This window comes from Protobothrops mucrosquamatus, unplaced genomic scaffold, assembly GCF_001527695.2.
Source record: "Protobothrops mucrosquamatus isolate PMUCROS unplaced genomic scaffold, P.Mucros_1.0 scaffold2567, whole genome shotgun sequence".
Classification (NCBI taxonomy): domain Eukaryota; kingdom Metazoa; phylum Chordata; class Lepidosauria; order Squamata; family Viperidae; genus Protobothrops; species Protobothrops mucrosquamatus.
In genome coordinates this window covers 92,089-114,709 of record NW_015388625.1, presented here as the reverse complement: position 1 = coordinate 114,709, position 22,621 = coordinate 92,089, and the positions used below count along the sequence as shown (strand labels likewise).

Sequence of the window (22,621 nt, the reverse complement as noted above, 5' to 3'; positions counted from 1 at the left end):
GCTGGCTGTTATACCTGTTTTCATTAATTTGTCCTTTTATGTAATCATAGTCCCATTTTTAATTGTGCTCATGACTTTCTTGATTAGAGTTTGCACATAATTTGCATTTTCATTAGTCAGAGTAGCATCATTAGTATGTGCAGATTATTAATCTTTCTTCTTCCAATTTACCCCTCACCCCCGCCCTGTCCCCATATACTGCCTCATTATGGTGCAGAAGTGTGCCTGGAAGGTTTGAGCAAAGAATGCTGGGAGTGTATCCCAGGCGTATATAGTCCCAGTAGGGTCACCCAAGGCATAAAAATAATCCCAGTTGTCCAGTTAAAGCAAGCAGGTGCTTATATTGGATAATAGTGACATAGGAAGATGCTGGAGGTGGATGCTAACTGTTGTGACAATGGCAAAGGCATTTCATACCGCATAGAAAAAGGCAATAGTAAACCCCTCTTGTATTATATCAAGAAAACACACAAATAGACACTGTTGTGGTAAGAAGGTTCAATAGCTTTAGTGAGACCAAAAGAGTGGCAATCCTAACATCTCCCTTGTTGTGGTATTAATAGTAATCTCCTGGGATTAATATTATGAGATAATTAGTAACAACAAGAAAACATTTTTAGAAATGGCAAATATTTATACATTAAATAGTTCTTTTTTATTTTTACCAACTAGATTTTAATTGAATAACAAATTGCCAAGATGAATTATGGTTTTGTCTGTGGAACTTAAGATTTCAGGATATTTGCCATCTGGATAACTTGTCCTCTGTTTTATTTATGTTAATATTAATCAAATCAGAACATTTGAATTAATCACATATGCTCTTCAGACAGTTATAGCTCTCCTCTATAAATAGTTGAAAGTTGCTTGAAGAACTTAACACCATGGCACCATTTCCAAATGCAGGCATCCTCCCCTTATGTGCAAATAATAGTGGCGTTCAAAGAAAGCTGTACGTGTTGGTGCTCTTGCTGATAGAAGAATGTATAAGTGATGAAAGATGTATTCTCTGCCATGTATAGCTCTATTTTTTATATATAGTGTTTCAGCTGGGGGAGGCAGGGCAGCTGGGAGAAGCAAAAAAGAGACTAGGTCACTCTCCTGGTAATAAATAGCTGGTAAGTAGAGATAGAGTAATGGACAGAAAAAAAAGAAAGGATTTCCATGTTCCAGACTACAGGCAGATTAAATATTGCAATTTATATGAATGTAACTGTCTGTTAGTTTACCTCCTCCCTCCCTCCCAGCCCATACAATTTTTCTTTAAAGGCATTTGAGCAAATTGCCTTTTCTGAATTCTGGCAGGTGGTGCAACATCAGGTCAGACCGTATATTATATAACAATGAGTATTTGCAGTTGAAACATTTTGTGTTAAGTTTAATTTTCTGTATTCTTTTTAAAACTCCCTGAAAGAGAAAAGTTGAAATGTTCTACATAAATTGCTTCCAGAACTTTATAGCATGGATCATTGCATAGGCATCAACCAGATTTGCTACAAGTGAGCACCAGAATACCAGAAACAAAATCATGTGCACAATTTTTGGGAGCCTAAAGGTCAAATCTGAGGGACAGATTCTAGACCAAAGTCTGTGTAATTGATCCAGAGGGAAATTTTTGTTTCTTTGCTTATTTGAATAAGTCAAAACTGGGAAAGTCCTGAGAAAGGCAAAGCAAAAAGCAAGCACAACCTTATAATTTCTGGAAAAAGTAACATAATCCCACCACCAGGCGAGAGAGAAATAGCTCACTTGGGGCTTTTCCCTACTACCAAATTGGTACAGTCAGATTCCACCCAAATTCTATCCCTGAGGTAACATACAAAATTCCAGCAAATCATTTGCTGTTCTGTCACTATTGCATAATTTCAAGTCATTATGGACTGGCATTGCTTGTGTGACAGTTGTTATAGGCAGGGTGAGTGGTTTTATCCTCTGGCTTTGCTGCCGTTCTTTCCTCAACAAGTCACCAGCCATTCAAGAAAATAGCCATCAATCAAGGTATGCAAGCAGGAATGGGGCAAAGCTAACTAAGACTTTGCATGGACTGGTTTCTCCAAACTACCAAATAAACAGAACAAAATGTCTCTTGTCTTGAAAGATTTTGAATCAAAAGCAAACATCTATTTTGTCCCCAGCATTTTCAGGATTGGAATTGACCCAATAATTGAAGTGTACAAAAGTTGGATTGCTATAAGGGGCAGCGTCAGTAAAGCCTGACAAACCTTTCTTTGTCAGGAAAAAATGCCATTGCTCAGTCTAACTCAGTGTTCTTCTACTTCAGCAACTTTCAGATGCCTGGACTGTTGACTGAGGAATTCTGGGAACTGAAGTCCATGCATCTTGAGGTTGCTAAGATTGAGAAATATTGCTCTGTGTTACTTCTTTTACCAATTACACTGGTGCAGTGGTCTGCATGGGTATATATATTGTAGTCCTACAATGTCTCTTCTACAAAATGCAAACATGGATTCAAATATGTGAACAACCGGTTCTCTGTGTGGATACCGCTTCCGAAAGTCCATTCTGGGCCTGGGCAGCAAAAAATTAGCTACCGGTTCTGCCAAAGTGGTGCGAACTGTCTGAATCCCACCACTGAACATGGGTCTTCTCTATTCAAGAAAGTAGATTCTTATGGTCACTTATGTTTTTGTAGTGATGAGGAATTCAATTCAGTCTCAAAGTGCTTTGTTACATTTACTCTGCATTTATCAGATCAATGGAATTTTAACACTATCATTTTTTCATTAAAAAAAAGCTGAGCGACGTGTTTCTCAGCAAATTAGATTTTTTACAAACGTTTATTGTACCTGTGTGTAGTTTGGATATAGCACTATCTAGAGAAACTATGCAAGTGTTTTCATACATTGCAGCATATACTCACTTTTTTTAGACATTACCTCATTAATTGTTTAGCATTTCTGATGTTTCTTGCGGTTTCTCTTGCTGAGCTGAAGCTCTGATGATAGAATTATTTTATCGTTTCCCATATTTATCTTTCAGAATGGCATAATTGCTCTCATTAGCTTGGATTGATTCCAAGGCTTCCTTCCCACGTCATTTATTTGCTTGTACACCTGGTACAATAATCTTAATCCCATAGGAAGTGCATTTTATGAGGGAGCGGTATCTCGACTTGCATGTCAGCATGCCATGCAGATACCAATAGCTCCACATTGTTAGCTCAATATAAAAGACAGACCAGCATCAAGAATGTAACGGTACTGAACACATTGGCTCTATCAAAAACTAAGAAAATGGCATTGCTGTCATAAGCCCCTTTCTGTTGTTACAATGCACAAATATTACTGCTTTTAAAGGTACCCACAATCTGAGGTCTGTTAGCTCAAGATAATGGAGTTCCTGTTTGTTTTGTAGCGGTGTTTATAAAACGCCTTTCTTAAGCTTCTCCAGCAATAACACACATTGATTTAGCATAGAACCTTGCATGTAGAGCGTGTTTTCCCCACCGCTCCCTGTTTAAACTTATTAATGAGCGTCACCATATAGTTGAATCATTTCCTCATGACTTGTAAAGTGTAACTGAGCTGTTTATAAAGAAATAAAAAGGCTAGGCTTCCTATATCATTCTTATTTTCTATCTGCTATCTGAATTGTGGAATCATGGGTGTCACCAAGAGATGTGGGTTGGGGAATTGGCAGTTGAGACAGCTGAATGATTAAGTAACAAGTCCTGATGATTTAAAAGTTCATATCAGGTTTGCCTTTCGGCACTTAGAAGAGGAGAGGCAAGCTAAATCAAATAACATGGCGTACTCATTGCCTGCTGGATGGGTGAATAGTAGGTTACTCATTGCTTACAGAGATGGGTGAATAGTAGGTTAAGCACCTTTAAAAGTTAAATAAATTATCTTGGTGGCTTTCACATAACAGTCTTTCAGATGTATTAACTCCCAGAATTCTATGCAGCATGAACAAAACCTTTACTATTGTGGAATCTGGGTCTTCTCATTCCACTTTGGGGAATATTGAGCTAATTAGAGGAATGACGTGTCCTCCATGCTTTGTATACATGGTTTTAGATAGAGAAAATGCTAAATATAGTAATGGAACAAGAACAGTGCTATTCTCGCACTATTTAAATATATTTAGATATAACCAATCACAGCAGCAGTGAAGATGGAAACACTACTTCCTTGTTTAATAGGAATCAGCATAGAGACACATATTAAAAATGTTAACAATTCTGAGCCAAAGAAAGGTGACTGATAATTTATATGAATTGAAATCTGCTTTGTATTAATATATTCTGCTTCTACTAGGCTTAGAAATAGTCAAGGAGCTCTTTTCAGCTTCTTGATTGTTACCAGATGTTTTCTTCAAGTTTCAAATGTATCTTTACAGTTGCTGGAACTAAAAAAACTTGCTTTAAAAAACACTCTTGTAGGTTAAAAGCATGGAACTAAAAAAGCTCCTGGAGTTACAAATTTTGGAAAAATCCATCATTGGAGATATTGTCTTAATCTGGATCAAGGTCTTTGTGACTGTTGAGTTGACAAATTGAAGGAGATAAAAGAATGTATATTGTTGAACTAAAAGTGATGGATAAAATTGCATCTTACTCAATCCTTAGCAGAATTAGTCCTACACACAGCATAAATTCCTTGATGAATTATTGAATTAAGTATAAATTATTAATTTTAAAATGTGTATTGTGAAATCCCAAGGCCAATGATGGCGAACCTTTTAGAGACTGAGTGCCCAAACTGCAACCCAAAACCCACTTATGCATCGTCAGGTGCCGGATGGGTGTGGCCCATTGGGTGGGTATGGCCTATTGGGTGGGCATGGCTGCGGTGGTAACAGCAGACTGGGTAGGACTAAAAAGTTCAATCAATCAATTCCAACTATGCAAGATCTTTTTTTTCCCCACAAGAAGTTGAAATTGACTTATTGAACCCTTTTTTTTTTTGTACACGGCGGAGGCCTAAAGTGAAAAGGTTTTATAAAACCCAGCTGAAGGCCTAGGACTGGGGCAACGGCACGCGTGCCCACAGAGAGGGCTCTGAGTGCCGCCTATGGCACGAGTGCCATAGGTTCGCCACCACTGCCCAAGGCCATGTAAATACTGCTGGAATCCTAGAATTGGGGTTTAAAAATATGTCCCTTTTGGGAATTATTAAATGATTTGGGGTTGGTCATACTCTCTTAGGCCAATGTGTCCCATGGCTTGATTGTGGAAGTTGGATGGTAAAAGATAACATGACTGAACTCCATTGCAAGAATAAGTAAAGAGGCAATGTAAAAAAACCCTGTCAGAATATTTCTTTACCCATCTGAAGAACTCTTAGTGCTGGAATATCGGTTACAAAGGTATCAAAAAGACTGAAAGCATTTAAAATAGAAAAATAAGGAAATGTACAAAGTAATTATTTACTTTATCTTTTCTAAGAGACATGTTCACTAACAATTTGGCAGGAATTTAGCAAAGAATAAAAAATGTAATCTAGTACTCTTTCAAAGTTTTGCAGACCCAGGAAAAGGTAGTTGACACAATAAAGTACGTAAGGAAGAGGCAGCTATTTAAGCTATGGTGTCTGGTGATACTGAAAAATTAAATTTCAATTTATATTAAACCATAAATTATATTTTCCAATACTTTGGGGTATGTTTGGATTCACACAGCACCTTAACAAACCACATAATGCTTTGTATGAACCATTAGATAAAAGCCAAAAAGTGGCTGGTTATCTCCAAATGCTCCTGAAGTACAACTCCCAGCTGCCCAAACTGGAAAGCCACAGGTCAGCAAGATTGGGAGAGCCACCTGAGAGTCACAACTCTGAGTGAACCTATAATACCCATTACCGACATCAATCAGAGTCCTTAGGATTAATTTGGCATTATACTTGTGATATTGTCTTTGCCCTGGGAAAGTTTACTAAGAGATTTGGACTTAGTTGATGAAAAAGTGGGCATTAAAGAAGTTAATATTCTTCTATGGCTGATTGGGGGATCAAAATTAATTGTTTTCAGCAGCACCAAAAACACCCTCCTTTTGCAGGTGCAAAATCCATGCAAAGTATATTTTGTATGGTAGCTGCAAGCAATCCTTTCTTCTATTGCCTCTAAGGCATAATAAATTTTATTTATTTATTTATTTATACCAGTATATGTCAGCTGCTCCTTAATAGCTTTCAGAAATATAAATAACTAAAATAAAGGATTATTCTTTATATTTCTCTAGTAATGTATAGAATGGTGTTTTTCATCTTTGATAACTTGAAGATGGGTGGACTTCAACTCCTAGAATTCCTCAGCCAGCTATGCTGTGCTGGCTGGGGAATTCCGGGAGTTGAAGTCCACCCATCTTCAAGTTGCTAAGGTTGAAAAACACTGCTATATAATAAAATTTTAATGTGTAACTAAGTTCTAAATAATGCATTTAATGTTAAAAGTGACATCCAGATGTTATTTCATTCAGAGTCCATTTCTTCTCTGCAAGTTTTTGATATTTTTAGGAAGCTTGCCTTTCTGGACTTTGGCTCACCCAGCAAGTCCATTTTTACCTGGTTATCTCCAAAACTGCATTTAATTTCCTGACCTTTAGATAGGGAAGAAGGTCAGTTTGGTATATAGGTAGCCCTAGACTTATGGTCACAATTGAGGCATGTCTGCCACTTCTGTCCTTAGCTTCTTAGCTTCTCTTGAGATGTTGGTAGGAAAACAGGGTATTGATGACTGGAAATTGAGACAGGATGTGGCATATGTCCGATTTGGCAGCTGTGCTAGCAGAAGGGATGGTTCATAGCAAAGTAGAATTTGTATCAATGAAATACTTAATATAGAGAATGGCCTATTTTCCTTTGCCCAGAGAAGCTGTCTTGCTCTGTTAGCTTGTCCTGCTATGTTTAATGAGTTGATATTATTTTAATGTCTTGTTAGTAATTAAGAGGCAGGAGAATCCCATACTGCCCTGTAATTTTAGTCAGATCACTTAGAGTAGATGTGAGCAGTCTGAAAGATGTATACACTCCTGTGCTTATGAGTAGCCCCCTCCCATGAAACTTGTTTTTACTATCACTTGGACCCTGGCAATGTTTTTTTCCTAATGTGAACTGTGGCACCTTTTATTTGCTGTCCATTTAAGCATCATGTTTCTGCCCTCTTGTCCTCAAGTCCTACCCAGTGCACAAACGCAGTCCTTGTCCAAGGAAAGAGAGAGGGTAACACTTGAACAGTACATTGTGGCTCATTTTTGATTTTGGGGAAAACAAGATCACAAAGGCTAATTCTTTCCATATTATCTGTGAGAAATCCCGTAGGACCAGTAAGGAGGGCACTTTGTTCTCCTTCAAAATGAGGGGAAAGGATCTAAGAAGCTACCAATCTGTCAGTTTGACAGCAATGCCTGAGAAGGTTTTTGGACAGATATAAAGACATTGAACAATAAGCACATTGAAAACAGTATAGACTTCATAAGTTTTGCCAGGTTAATCTTATCAAATGTTTGACTAAGTGGATTCCTAGTAAACTGTGGAAATGTTGCAGGAGTTTTTTGTGCTTCTGTATGCCTTTGATTTAGTAGTGACTCCTGACAGCTGCCCAGATAAGTCCCTGCAATTTTCTTGGTGAGGCTTTTGGGAAGTGTTTGCCATTGCCTGCTTCTTAGAGCTGAGAGAGAATAACTGGCCTAAGGTTATCCAGCTGGCTTTACTCTATGCCTAAAGCGGGGAGTAGAACTCATGTCTCCCAGTTTCCAGCCCAGGGCCTTAACCACTACACCAAACTCACCGTAATGTAGATCTAATAATCTTGATTTATGCAAAGCATCTGATAGTGTATCCATGCAATTCCCTTATTAACAAACTAGCTAAGTGTGGGCACAATGGTATGGCCTTGTCTGTAACTTACTAAGGTATCAAGTATGGTGCCACGAGGATCCCTCTTGAATTCTCTGCCCTTCAGTCCTTTTCTTAATAGCTTGCATGAAGATGTGGAGGGAATGCTTGCCCTAATTATATTATAAGATATAAATTTGAGTTAGATAGTGAATCTCCTCAAAACAGACATAACAATTAAAATAATCTTTATTGGTTAGAGAAATTAGCTGAAAATAACAATAAAACAAGCACAACGTTTTTCATTGTGGAAACAAAAATTAAATACACAAGTACAGAATGGGAGATGCCTTGTGAAAACTATCTTGGAATAGTAATAGATTTCAAACTCAATCAGAAGTATAATATGGCTGCAAAAATGGCAAATGCCATTCTAGATTATAGCAATAGAAATATTCTACCTGGTCATGAGAAATAATGTGGCGGATGTGTTCAAATAAAGGCCAAAGTGTCACTGGGAATGTTTTAATTGGGATTCTTAAGTTGATCAGTGTTTTCAATGCCTAAAGGCATATTTCAAATTTTGATGACTTAAATCTCAGGGAGGAGAGCCCCTCCAAGATAAGGTTAGCCTAAAGAGGAAGGATAGGTTATTTGATACTGGAGCAATTGGTGGCAAAGTCTAGGGTATTAGTACGAGAAGAAAGGTTAATAAGCTTTAGGTCAAGAGAAGTGAAAGTGAAAGATTGTAGAGTAGACTAAGAGGAGAGTATAGTTAGTGCTGTTCCTTTTCCACATGAGGAAAAAACATCATAGAAATTGGGAAAACATGGAGTAAAAACATACACAGGGAGGAACTGTGAGTTTGCAGATAAACCAAATTGAAGCTGAAGGACAGTTTTTAACAACAGCAAAAGGAACTTTACAATACCACTTTACAATGCCTTAGTAAGGTCACACTTGGAATACTGCATCCAGTTTTGGTCACCACGATGTAAAAAAGATGTTGAGACTCTAGAAAGAGTACAGAGAAGAGCAACAAAGATGATTAGGGGACTGAAGGCTAAAACATATAAGGAACGGTTTCTGGAATTGGGTATGTCTAGTTTAATGAAGAGAAGGACGAGGGAGGACATGATAGCAGTGTTCCAATATCTCAGGGGCTGCCACAAAGAAGAGGGAGTCAAGCTGTTCTCCAAAGCGCCTGAAGGCAGGACAAGAAGCAACGGATGGAAACTAATCAAAGAGAGAAGCAACCTAGAACTAAGGAGAAACTTCCTGACAGAACAATTAATCAGTGGAACAACCTACCTCCAGAATCGGTGAATGCTCCAACACTGGAAGTTTTAAAGAAGAGACTGGACAGCCATTTGTCTGAAATGGTATAGGGTTTCCTGCCTGAGCAGGGGGTTGGACTAGATGACCTTCAAGGTCCCTTCCAACTTTATTATTATTATTATTATTGTTGTTGTTGTTGTTGTTGTTGTAAATAGAGTAGAATAGAATAGAATAGAATAGAATAGAATAGAATAGAATAGAATAGAATAGAATAGAATAGAATAGAATAGAATAGAATAACAGAGTTGGAAGGGACCTTGTAGGTCAGTCCAAACCCCTGCCCAAGCAGGAGTCCCTACACCATTTCTGACAGATGGCAATCCAATCTCTTCTTGAAAGCCTCCAGTGATGAAGCACCAACAACATCTGAAGGCAGTCTGTTCCATTGGTCGATTGTTCTCACTGTCAGGAAATTTCTCCTTATTTCCAGGTGGAATTTCTCCTTGATCAGTTGATTACCAGGAGACACCATTTCATCCTATTAGGTATTGTCAGACATGGGTAGCCACAGAGATATTACTGTATAGATTCAAAAAGCATCAGGAATTGAATTCATAGATCTTTGCACTTTCAATGACTATATGTATTACATTAACGTTTGGAGCTATCCAGGTTCTGGGGTTTAGTAGTTGCAAGAAGAGAAGTGTCTGATGAGTTCCAATAGGATGAAACTGGTCACATGGCACCTCCTTGTGATCAGTGCTGAAAATACAATAGGTTAGAATATACATTATAAAATAGAGATTTCATGTAAAATTCCACATGTGGAGGCCTGATGTGATGTAATATCTATATTTCTCTGATCTGAAATTTTAAGGGAAGATGGTCTGTATATATATTATTTTGATAGCTCTTTGAATGATGGGTGACCAGTCTATCTTAGTTTTACCTCCCTTTATTACCCTTTTGAGGTTATAAAGCTACATGTGATTCAATAGCAGATTTAAGCCTTATTTCAACATGATAAAATATAAGCTCTTATTAAATTCTGTTATTAATGCCAATGTTCCTTCAATTATCTTACCATCCTGTAGTCATTCTAGCATTTTGCAGTCATTCATACATTCAGTATAAATGTCTCTCATGGGAAAGAACAAGATTACTGGCATTATGCAGCCCCTCAGCTGTATGTGTTTGTTTGAAATATTAATTTTATGCTTTTCAGGACACTGCTGCAATTGAGACAAGTGAGAATGTTGAAAATTACTTAAGCAGGGTTTCCTAAAAAGGCCAGTGCTTTTTCAAACATTAATTTCATCCAGATATCTCACTGTTTGCTAGCAGAGTTCTTGAATAATAGTGATTGCCAGCCAAGGCATAAATTGTGCCTTAAATTAGGAGAAAAGAGTTTCCATTAGAGAATTCAAATTGTCTTAGTCGTTTCTCATTGATCCAAAGACAATGGCCTTGTGCATTAGGGATGTGCGACTTTTTCTGAAGCCAAGATTTGTAATTGGTCTTTAGATGATATGCCTGGAATACACTCCAAAAAATAAGGGGACTAATTTGATTTTATATAATTAGGTTTAGCTAAATGAGGTAATAGGCTTACTCCCCATGTATTTAATAATCTTCCTTTCTGTTAATAATTACTTTGAAGTGGCAACTTTCAGAGCACTTTCTGGAAATGCATGCAGATCAGGGGCCATAGAAAATGTGTGCTTTTGTAATGTGGCATCACAGGAAGGTTCTGTTACTGAACAGTAGAGCTGGCCCTGTCATTTGACAAAGTGTGGCAGCTACTTTGTACAATTGATTTGGGGTATAGTAAAGGGGTAGAAGAGTATTAAGGGGCTATTTAAAAGATTGTTGTTGCAGTTTCACTGAAGGAACAGCAGGACTTTCTCTTTCAAGTGATATATAATTTCACAATCTTGAGTCAAGTAGCAAATAGGTTGTGCAGTTGAAAATTAATTAGTCTGATTGCAAGTGCAGACAACCTGACGCTTTCTAAATGTTGGAGTCGTGGCTCCCCAAATTTTTTCCAATAGCCTTGCTTCATGAGTTGTTACAAAACATCTTTTTCTGTACTAACTTTACCTACTTGTCTACTTCTGCTTTATTGAAACTTTATGCTTAGGTGCACTGATCTTCACTTTGAGAACGTGGTTATCCTTGAAACTTACCGATCTTATTTTTCAGCCCCCACTCCTCCATCTTTCTCTTCCCTACCCCTTTCTTGTTCATTCTTTACTTATAACTCTTTGAAATCTGGTTAGTGACAGTTGGACGGAAGTAATTAATTGATGGCAAAATCTACCTTTGATAGAGATTCTGAGTTTTAATACCCTTATCTCATCATAGCTTTAAAGCTTTGATTCAAAAGTGCTTGCAGAACCACCATGATTGTTGTAAAATAACTTGCACTGATTTTGCATTCCCCACACTTTCTATGGCTACAATGTCTGTAATAGCCTGTTTGGAATTGCTCTTGCTCTCTGCACATCTGACTCATGTTTCATTTTATCTTTTTTTTTTCATCCCTCTACTTCTGATCTGTCAAGTTCTTGTCTGGTTATTTAAAACAGACTTTAAAAAGTGTTCCCAAAATTGTGTTAAAGAGTTTAATTAATTTTTTTCTGGGCCAGAGGTTATAAATATGGTTTGATGGATTTGGGATCCTTTGTTCTATTCCCTATCGTTATATGTCTATTGATTTTATTATTATAACTGTATAATTAATTATTAATTATATTATTAATTATATAATTATTATATTATATTATATTAATAATTATATAATCTTATTTCTTATTACTGAAATACCCAGAAAGGCAATGACCTTCAAAAAATCTCTTTTGTCCCTAATTCTTAACACGTTCCTCTCTCTGTGGAAGGAAGCTGATATTTTTCCTGCTATTAACCTATCAAAGCAAGTTTTGGCAATGCAATTTTGGGGGCAAATTTTTATTTATTACAAAATTTATTTGCTGCTCATATTGTGTCATACGACTCTGGCGGAATGGGTTGCTGAGGGGTTCAGACTACAGGTTGCCAATCTCTGGCTTAGAACTGTGTGTCAATTTGGTCCTTTTAAATATCATGATGTCTGTCCAAGGTTTTCAGCTCTTAATGGTCTTTTTGGCATATCTAATAACAGAACTGTTTTTAGATGGATTTTTTGACTTTCATAAAAAGGGCTAGCAAACACAATTTAGGGCATTTTAAAGAACAATTATTTTTTTAAAGCTATGTCCTGTGAGACACCTTTAAAATGTTATATTTCAATCACTTTTAAGTACTTCCAGATATTACAAATTTCAGCTCTCACAATTTCTGAGTATTAATCATGTGGACAGTGGTAGTCGTCATCAAAACCAAGAGAAGGGCACTATTTGCTTATTCTTGCAAATGTCCCTGTATTAACACTTTATGAAATAGAAGTTTCCTTACATGGTTCAGCCCTTTGTCTGTGTCATTTTAGATGTCCTAGTAGTCCTTTATTATATGCCTTAAAAGAGGTTTTATACAACTGATGTATTTACCTGTCAATCCAAAATCTTTAGATAGTGAAAGCACCTCTGCTGGCTTTTCTCAAGAGCAACCAAAATGATATTGCTTGCACATAACTCTCCATGAGTTAAGATGTCCAAATACAGAACAACCTTATTTTGGGCCTGTTATAAAGCACATCACTTAGAGTAGATTAGTGAAGGTTAAGTTAAACTTTGGGCACAGTATCTTGCATTTGGAACAATGAACTTAACCCCAGAAGACAGTTTGCCAGTAGCGTTGATCCAGTGACTCACAGGAAGAGCAGAAAGGAACAGAATGAAAATATCTTTACTTAATAGCTCTTACATATGAATAAACTGTTATTCAACATTAATTTTATTGATTAAAATTGTTCTCTTCCCTGATTTGTAGAAAGAAAGAAAAAGGATAGATAAACAAAGAAAAGCAATTGAGCATGTAACTTAGTAGCAGCCTATAGGTGCTCATTTTTATCTATCTATCTATCTATCTATCTATCTATCTATCTATCTATCTATCTATCTATCTATCTATCTATCTCTTAGTCATAAAGAAATGCTACATAATAAGGCTGGTTTACTATTAAACAAATGTAATATAATTGGTTTACATTTATGTAGGAATTCACACATGTCTGAAAGCCCATGTATATAGCTATCCTATGTGAATAAAATGCACATACCTTGCAAGGAGATATCTTTTCACCACCAAATTTGTTTCATGGAGTAGTTTGTGGGAAATACAGGAGACAAACGGAATAAAGAGAATCCATTCATTCAGTACAACTCCCTCTTTTGACATGCATCACCAGTATGTGTGGGGAGTGAAGGAGAAATAGCATCAGAAAACACTTCTCAGTGGTGGATCCTATTACCACCCCCACCCCCCAATATATTCTGGCACAGGAATTGGACTTTTGTATTCCTCAGGGTTTTTCAGTGCAGATGTAACATTCACAGCTCAGCAATTCCCTTTGCATTACTTAGACATACTTAACTGGAAAAATACAGTACAAATAAGGATGATTGTCTTTGGTTTCTTGTTTCTCAAGATGACGATAAGGCTTTCAGAAAACCCCTGCCTTTACTTTTCCTCTGACAAAGGATTCCTTCAAATGAAGGTTTTGTGCCAAATTGAGATTCACTCTGGACTGTTCTGTCTCACAACATCATCTTGTATGATAGGCTGAGTCCATGCTTTACTCCTTATCCTTGATTTTATATAAAGATATATAAAAGGGAAGTTGCTTTTTTGGAAACAGAAAGTAAACCCTTAACTCTAAACCATAGTAGGATTTTATTGATAATTAATTCCAGGGGACTTACTATATACATAAACTTTGATTTTTGTGAGCTAATGCTGCAACAATGGCATAGACTTTTTTCTGCCAAATCTCTGGAAATGTTCAACAGTGCTTATATTTTATAGCAGATGTTTGAATGTTGCCTTTAGAAGGGTAAGCAAAGTTGTTGACTGTGTTATTTTACATAAGCTATTCCGGTTGCTTAATGTGGACTGGATACATTTGCGTTAATTACCCTGATAGCCAGTATCAGAGAAGAAACATGTTTTATTGCTTTATGCCCTAATCTATGGGTGTTTCAGATACCAAGATATGCTATAACACAAAAGCTTCACTCTTTTTTAAAAAATAGCAGTATATATGTTTCATTTAAAGTTTAATAAAAAGATGGTAGAAAACAAAAAGCAGCTGCATTCTCCAATTCTCTTCTTTGCTGTGCTATAGATCTTCTGCAACTAAGCCTTAGAAGGCAGACCATTCTGTCAATTCTGCATTTTGAAGGTTTTCATTTATTTTCTTATTCAACTATCCCTAATAAGTGTATTTCTTTCTATATACAGCTATCTCTGATATCTACATTTTAATTATATAATTTCTATATGTAATTGTTGCCTATACAGTCATTTCTAGCATGTAAGTTTCTATGCATGCATCTTTTTCTAAGAGATGCTTTTTTTTCTATAACTGCATACTTTTTCTATAATTGAACATGGATATGTATTATGGAGGAAAGCTATGGCAAATCTAGACAGCATACTAAAAAGCAGAGACATCACCCTGCCAACAAAAGTACATATAGTCAAGGCCGAGGTTTTGCCAGTTGCAATGTATGGCTGTGAAAGTTGGACCATGAGAAAGGCTGAGCGCAAAAGAATTGAGGCCTTTGAACTATGGTGCTGGAGAAGAGTCCTGCAAGTCCCCTGGACTGCAAGGCGATCAAACCGGTCAGTCCTAGAGGAGATCAACCCTGACTGCTCTTTAGAAGGCCAGTTCCTGAAGTTGAAACTCAAGTACTTTGCTACCTAATGAGAAGGAAGGACTCACTGGAGAAGACCCTAATGCTGGGAAAGATTGAGAGCAATAGAAGAAAGGGACGACAGAGAATGAGGTGGCTAGATGGAGTCACGGAAGCAGTAGGCGTGAGCTTAAATGGACTCCAGAAGATGGTAGAGGAGAGGAAGGCCTGGAGGAACGTTATCTATGAGGTCGCGATGGATCGGACATGACTTCGCAACTAACAACAACAATGTATTATGGTGAATTACATAACCATGAATACTATGCCAGGTTTTATTCTAGCAAATCATAACATTTACTTGAAAAAATAAGTCTGTGATGGATTTTTTAAAGCCTCTCCGTTCTATAGGAGTTGGGCATGAGAAAATAGACATTTTAAAAATAAATTGTGGTTGGACTTAAGCTATTTCTATAAACAGTTTGCAGTTATGGTCATTTGTCCAACTTTCAAATAAACATCCAGGCAATGAATAGGGGACTTAAGAAAACACAGATGTATAATGTTGGGTGACAGTGTTGTGAGATTCTTTTAAAATATTCCTGAATATGTCAAGGGGAAAACCCTGTTTTGGCCTGGGGGACTGGTTCTGTGCTATACAAGGGGTATCTAAGAATTAACTAGAGCAGTGTTTCTCAACCTTGACAATTTTAAGGCATGTGGAATTCTGGGAGTTGAAGTCCACATGCCTTAAAATTGTCAAGGTTGAGAAACACTGAACTAGAGCTACCATATTTTTGGTACTTCTAGCTTCTCTAGTTTTCATATGTATGAAAAACCATTGGCTTATAGGACTTGTCCACACTCAAAAAGCTGAATGGCAGATTGAATTTCCCAAATGGAGCACCTTTTATGACCTACTAAGATCACTCTTTCCCCGTAAATTCCTTCCTAATGTGTTAGAAACCAGACTGACTTATTTTTACCATTCAATTCAGGAGAGCCAAAAATGATTTTCTGCAGTTGAATGTACTAATGAAAAGAAACAAGCTTCTTGGAAAAATACTAATATATCGCAGCAGGAGCTAGTGTCTCACTTCCATTGAGAAACCTGGATAGCTCAACTGATTTTAGCCAGATGCCTTTTAATGGACAATTTCAATGTCTTTTTCTCTTTCAAATGGAGCATCCGGGTAACAACAGAATTTGGCTCTCCCCCCCCCCTTTTCCCAACTTTTAAAATGCATCTGCCTAAAATAAGGCCACTTTTGGTATCAGTAATAAGGGTTTTTTTTAATTTATTTCATCTAATTTGCTTTCAGGGAAATGTTAACTGCTATGCCCATCTGGATTCTATTTCCCATTATTAGTTGTTCTATCTTTTTTTTCTCCTGTAGGAAGAAATATCTTCAATTGTCAATGTAAGATTAAAACATTCTTTGTTATTTTTATGTTTACCTGCTTACATGAAAATAAATACCTGAACTTTTGAATTCAGTGATTTTGACTGAATAGACAAGTTTAGAATGCCATTGCAAACTACGGTAACATTAAAATTGCACCAGCAAATATCATCTTAAAGGTATAGCTATGAAAATAAAAGCAAATTGAAATGAAAATGAAATCCAATTCAGATTAACAAATCAAAGAATCCATATACAGAACCAGGCTCCTCCAGTCACAAATACATAGAACTATCTGTATGTATTAGTAGCAAATAGCAGCCTAATTAGGCCAACAAGTAATGATCTTTCGAATAAAAGCATTAGGGCATTTTCCTGTTAAGGAGTTTGAATTTCTTTCTCATTGACACCATGGCTTCTTCCCTCTCCTGTATTGTTGTATAGAACTGAACTGAATTAATATTATTTCCAGAATGCATAGTTGAATGGAGATTGGCAGGGGAACTGAGGTCTCAATGCATGGAGGGTGCCATGTTGAGAAATGCTGTTTTTTATTGTGGGCTGCTTGAGACTCAGCATTTGGAATAGTTTATTGCCCTATTATTAGACCTCATCAGTGGTGGGATTCAAATATATGAACAACCAGTTCTCTGTGTGGATGCCACTTCTGGAAGTCCATTCTGGGCCTGGGCAACAAAAAATTAGCTACCGGTTCTGCTGAAGTAGTGCGAACCAGCTGAATCCCACCACTGGACCTCATCATGAGCAAGCATATTGATTGGAAACATTGAGCATACATAGTACTGTAGAGCTTCTTTTTGGCTCAGATAATACAGATAGATCCATTAGATTAAGGTGTAGTTGCCCCAGTAAGTATAAAGCAGCCTGGAAGATAATCATCTTTTAATTAAAAAAAAAAAGAATTGGATTTGTTTGATGATCACTTTATAAATGTTCTTGTTCCTAAAGTGCTTCTCTGAGCTTACTGGCATTATTATAACTTGGCTAAAAAAAATTGGGATATGTAAAGAGGAGGAAGAACTATCTCAAAGGAAAGATTAGGTTGTGTTTTTATGGGGAACCATTTGGGATTTTAGGACATGTACTGAGCATTTTTATGAAATAGTTACCAGAACAGTTACGCCTATCATATTGCTTGATCATTCTTGATTCTGAGAAAAAAATATTTTCATATGCAGCCTATTGTTGTCACTGCTGCTCTAACCAAAAAAAAGGAGGGGGAGAGGAAGAGTTAAAAAAAATCAGAGTGTAGCTTAAATCTCTCTCAGATAATTTTAATGTATTTATAACTCGACAAAGCCAGTGGAAACATTGCAGCTTCATTCACAATTGTTAAAAAGCCATACAGAAAACATACTGTGCTGAACAAGTAGGCTGTGCTCCTGTGGTGTCAGTCCGAATTCCAAGGAAATGAACCAAGAATTTAATCTGGATACTATTAAGAAATTCTAGCTTTTTTGATCACAGTCCAGATCTTGGAAATGCTTTTGATTTTCCTTTCTATATATACATAAATCAGCTTTCCAATATATCTCATTCCTGTAAGCCATGCTGTTTTATCTCAAGAGCCACTGTTTTCTGGGCCAGGGGTAATGTTTTTTACCTCTATTTCTTCATGTATATTTTGCCGGGGGGGTGTTGGGGGAAGTTCATCAATACATCCTTCTTAAATTGTACACTTCCCTGTTTGTCATTCATAAGTAATGTGTGAATAATGCTGACATAAAAATGTTGGAACATTTTCACCAAATTATAAGAGCTGAAATACAGATCGGAATAGAGTAAAAGTCTACTCTTTATCATGAGTAAAAAAAAGGCAGTCCCGTTATACTGCTAGGGAGTAACCTTTTTTGCAGTTAATGATGCAAAGTAATAAGTTGTGTTAGGAAAATGAGTAGCCATCACAGCCACTTTTGTTACTTATAAAAGAGTTTTGAGAGGACTTGTTATACAGAATTTTTAAAAACATAATAATATAGAGGAGAATTTGGCATGAATTTCTCATTCTCCCTTTGAACTGTGAAGCTCTACTTTATCCATTCCTTTTCTAACCTCACGTTTCTTTTGTCTCTTCTGTGTTTCTGTCATATTTGTTAAATATTATTTGAGTTAAGAGTTACAAGAGGGGAAGGAATGTTCCGCTAGTGGCCTTGATTGGGAAACTGTTCTGTATTATCATTGGCTAAACAAAAATGTCAGGCAAAAATTAGGTTTGCATGTATGCACAAACACACACGAAATGTAATATTGCCAGCCTTAGTGTTGGAACAGAGGCCAAAGGATCTCATGGACGCCTGTTCTATGTCAAGCATAAACAAATACTGGAAACAGTTAAATTTATGATAACCCTCCTAAAAAAGACAATCAGCAACAATGGGGAATTGAGAATTAGAAAAGCCGAGAGTTGGAAAAATTGTAGTCTAACTTAAATTTTATTTGTCATTTTAATATTTATTTAAACTATGCATCTTACCTGTTGGGCAGTACAGGCTCTTAATTTATGTTCTTCAAGCTCTTTTGCATTTCATATTTCAAGTTCTGATTATTTAGTGATTTATTCAATTTTTATCCTGCTATTATGTTTTATATCACTTTTGGCTTTCTTTTCTTTCACTCAAAAATACATATTTCAATGCTGCTTCCTATCATAATTAACCAAGCAAGATCATAATATCTAATACAATGTCATAGAAATATGTTAAATAAATAATTGCTAAATCTGCCCTCCAGAAAGCTCGGTCTCTATCAGCAGCCAGTTTTTGGTTAAAGATTTTACTCTAGTACTCTTTTTATCAAATATTCCCACAGTTGGTTTTTTTATAAAAGTTCCAGAATAGAATTAAAGAAAACTAGTGTATTTGGCCATTAAACTTGCATAGTGTCATGCCAAGCAGTAGTGAAAGCCAGCATTTGCTCAACACAGCCAGATTAATTTGATGCAGGGAGGGAAGAATGCAATTGCAAGTAGAACAGCAAATCTCCCAAACATATTTTGTCTACCTGTGTACTTTGAAAGTATCTTGAAGGCACCTTGAAGGCATGAAGGAACTGAAAATATTTAGACCTAAGAAAAACTGACAGAGAGGAAATAGGATAGCACCCTTTAAATATCTGAAAGAATGTCACAGAGGAAAAAAAATTGTCTGTCTTTTCCAAATTCAGGATAAGAAAGAAAAGAGTTATGTTACAGGAAGGCAGAGCCTATAAATCTACTTACTATTAAACATGTAATAGTAAGAGCAATGCAACAGTGGAAGGAATAAGCAGTTAAGGATGGACTCAGGGATCGCTGGTTGTGTTAAAATGGGGCTCGATAGCCAGATGCTTTACTTTTCATTCACACATTGAACAGGGGTTGGACTTAATGCCAGAATGGTTCCTTCAGACTCTGTGATTCTACTGTACATGTTATCTTATTCCTTCTTAAAACTTACTTCATTTTTATTGCTGATTTTTTTATGATACATATTCTCTTCTAATCTCACAATCTCTATTATTTGGCTACAATATTTCTCTAAGGTTTTTTTTATGACACATTCAAATTGGGTAAACGTCTAGTCACTAAGATTCCATATTTCATCTTTTAAAGTGATGGCAAGGAACCATGCTTTATTTTTATCATTATTGTATTATTATAATACATCTCAAACAAACAGGAATTTTTTGGTTGTGATTGTAACTGCCAAATCCTAGAAAAGTCTTTTAAATGCTGTATATGCAAGGAAATATGGACAAAATGAAACCAATAAGAAACAAAAAGAAATTTAGCTCAAAAATGCAAAAAAATAAAATGAATAATTATATAAAAACAATGTTAAAGAAAAGCTCCAAAGGGAGTAAAAAAACAAACAAACTCAGACCAATCCAGTAGCAGAGGAGAGAAAAAATATGGCTTGCTGGATCACAGAGTTAGAGTGAAAGAATAACATAGGTCCAGGTTTTTTTAGCCTAATGCCAGATTTATTTCTTGTTTGTTTTAACAAGCATTTATTTCATGTTAAAAGCAGAGCATGACGACATGATCCCTATGTCAAACAAGAGTTAAATTAATGATTGTAGCAGAAAGCTTTGACCATCAGAAGGCAATGCATTCATCAGTCACAGTCTATATACTGTGTAACTTACTGTCAGTCTAACATGCTACAAAAAATACACAAATCACAAAGGAAAAAAAGACTTTTTCCATCTTCTTTATAACTCCGGTCACAATATTTAAAGTTTTCTTTCAATACCATAAATTCAACCCCTCAAATATTGAAAATGTGAGCTCGCTGACCTTGAAACCATCATGTATAGCAATGGATCCCAATTTTTTAAAAAAAGTGTGATTTTCAGTTAAGCAAATCCTCTTCAGATGTTTGTGACTTTGGTTTTAAGTTTATATACACATTTGGTTACTATTTTGCCTGTAACTTAGAATCATCCAACAATATTATCCAGATACATATTGGCACTTCCTAGCCCTCCATTATGGTAATACATCTAATTATGCATCTTCTTGCTAACAGGTATTTGTGTTCTGCCATGGCCTGATGCAGCTGTCTCAACTCCTCTACAGTGCTTACTTTAAGAGTAGCTTGACTACCATCGAGAAGCGCTTTGGTCTCTCCAGTTTGTCCTCTGGCTTTATCTCCAGTTTACATGAGGTAATTGTATCAACTGAGCTGCTTCAGGATGAAGCTGTTGTAGGGTTACTCCAGCTGAACTTCCAAAAAGTGATGGAAATATGGTTATACCAGTATCTACTGAATTACATTGGATTAATAGGCTACAGATAGGCTATACAAATTGTTTAATACAGATGAATGATGATGAATGAATGAATCTGAGAATATAAAAATGAGGCATAGTGAGTACGGTATGTGTCGCATGTTATCTGTCTCTACACATACCATGTGTCTAAGATACCATGTGTTTTCTATGGCATCTAAATTAAAAATAAACAGTGGTAAGTAGAATTACAAAAAATTGCCTATCTGTGTGTACATGTGCACTGGGTAGCATACATGCACTGCATTCTGGGTAATGCATCCAGGACGGGGGCCTTAGGTAATTTCTGTGTCAGTGAATTATAGTATACTGTAGCAACATCCAATCACCTATGACATGAAATTGGTGTAGCAATGGCTGGATGACTCTGGTAACTTTTAAGATGTGTGGACTTCAACTCCCTGAATTCCACAGCAAGCCTGAAGTTAAGTCCACACATCTTAAAGATGCTAAGTTTTGAAAAATAGAGGTCTGGAATATATTATAAATTATTAATATGGAAATGATCTTAAAATGGAGGAATCAGCAGCATTGAGGCCTTACCTCTAAACAGATGTATTTGGAGATTTGGGGGGTTTTTTGGAATATTTTTTTATTGCAACATCAAACCAGATTTGGTCCATTTTTAAATATATATATATTACTGGGCTTTTGCTGATCTTTCTTGTCATATCAAATTTGGTTCCATTCTGTTTGATTTTCAGAGAGATAATTTGCTGATGGAAGGCATCCTGAGCCCTTTACAGAATTTCTTTCCCACATTTGGGTAGGTTGGAAAGAATAAAAAGGAGAGCAGAATCACTGATTAGAAATTAAGATAAGAATGTTGCATAGTTCCATAAGGAAAAAGAATTGCCAAATCTCCTATTAATCAAAAACATAAAAGCAGCTAAACTTTTATCAGCACCTCTCATTAGATATTGTAATAGGAAAAATGTCCATTTAAATAAGGAACCAAAACACCTGGAGATAAATGCAACAAAATATCTTTTAATGGCATGCACAACTGCAACAATCATTCCTTGCCAGTGGAATGCAGAAAAGCTCTGAAATTTCACAGGTTATATACACTCTGAAATTATACCTAAGAATTATAAAAGGCAATGTAAACAACAGCATGTTCTTTACACCCAGAATGTAGCATCTGATAAATACATGAGATGATCTTACTATGGGCTGATCAGGCACCATTAAGTTCTACTTTTCTAAGATGTCTCCAAACATGCTGTTCACACTGATATCAGCAACTTATAAATAATATATTTTATTGTACTCATGTATTGACTCTTTTCACACCAAGAAAAGACTACAATCTGGTTTTTAACTATCTGTCTCCTGCCCCTCCAGGGTCATCAGATGGTTTCAGTTTGCCTGCTCCTTCAGCTGTAGAATTTAAGATCCCTCACAGCGATCATATTTATAAGGCTAAAAATATTATTTGCTCCCCATAATATGTTTCACATTCCATTATCCAGATTATTTTAGAGTAAATCAGTCATTCTGACGTCCATCTTCATTAACCTCCTCCAGATTAAGGGTGCAAATTTGTGCCTTCCAG

The 22,621-nt window shown here is 36.3% G+C and overlaps 1 protein-coding gene across 1 annotated transcript in view; it reads left to right on the top strand.

Annotated features, from left to right (window-relative positions):
- The window catches only part of SLCO2A1 (solute carrier organic anion transporter family member 2A1), a 55,507-nt gene that overhangs the window by 5,069 nt on the left and 27,817 nt on the right, over positions 1-22,621 (top strand). The window contains exon 2 of the mRNA XM_015825249.1: positions 20,802-20,939. Coding sequence (XP_015680735.1) covers positions 20,802-20,939 — 138 coding nt within the window. The remainder of the gene's footprint in view (positions 1-20,801; positions 20,940-22,621) is intronic.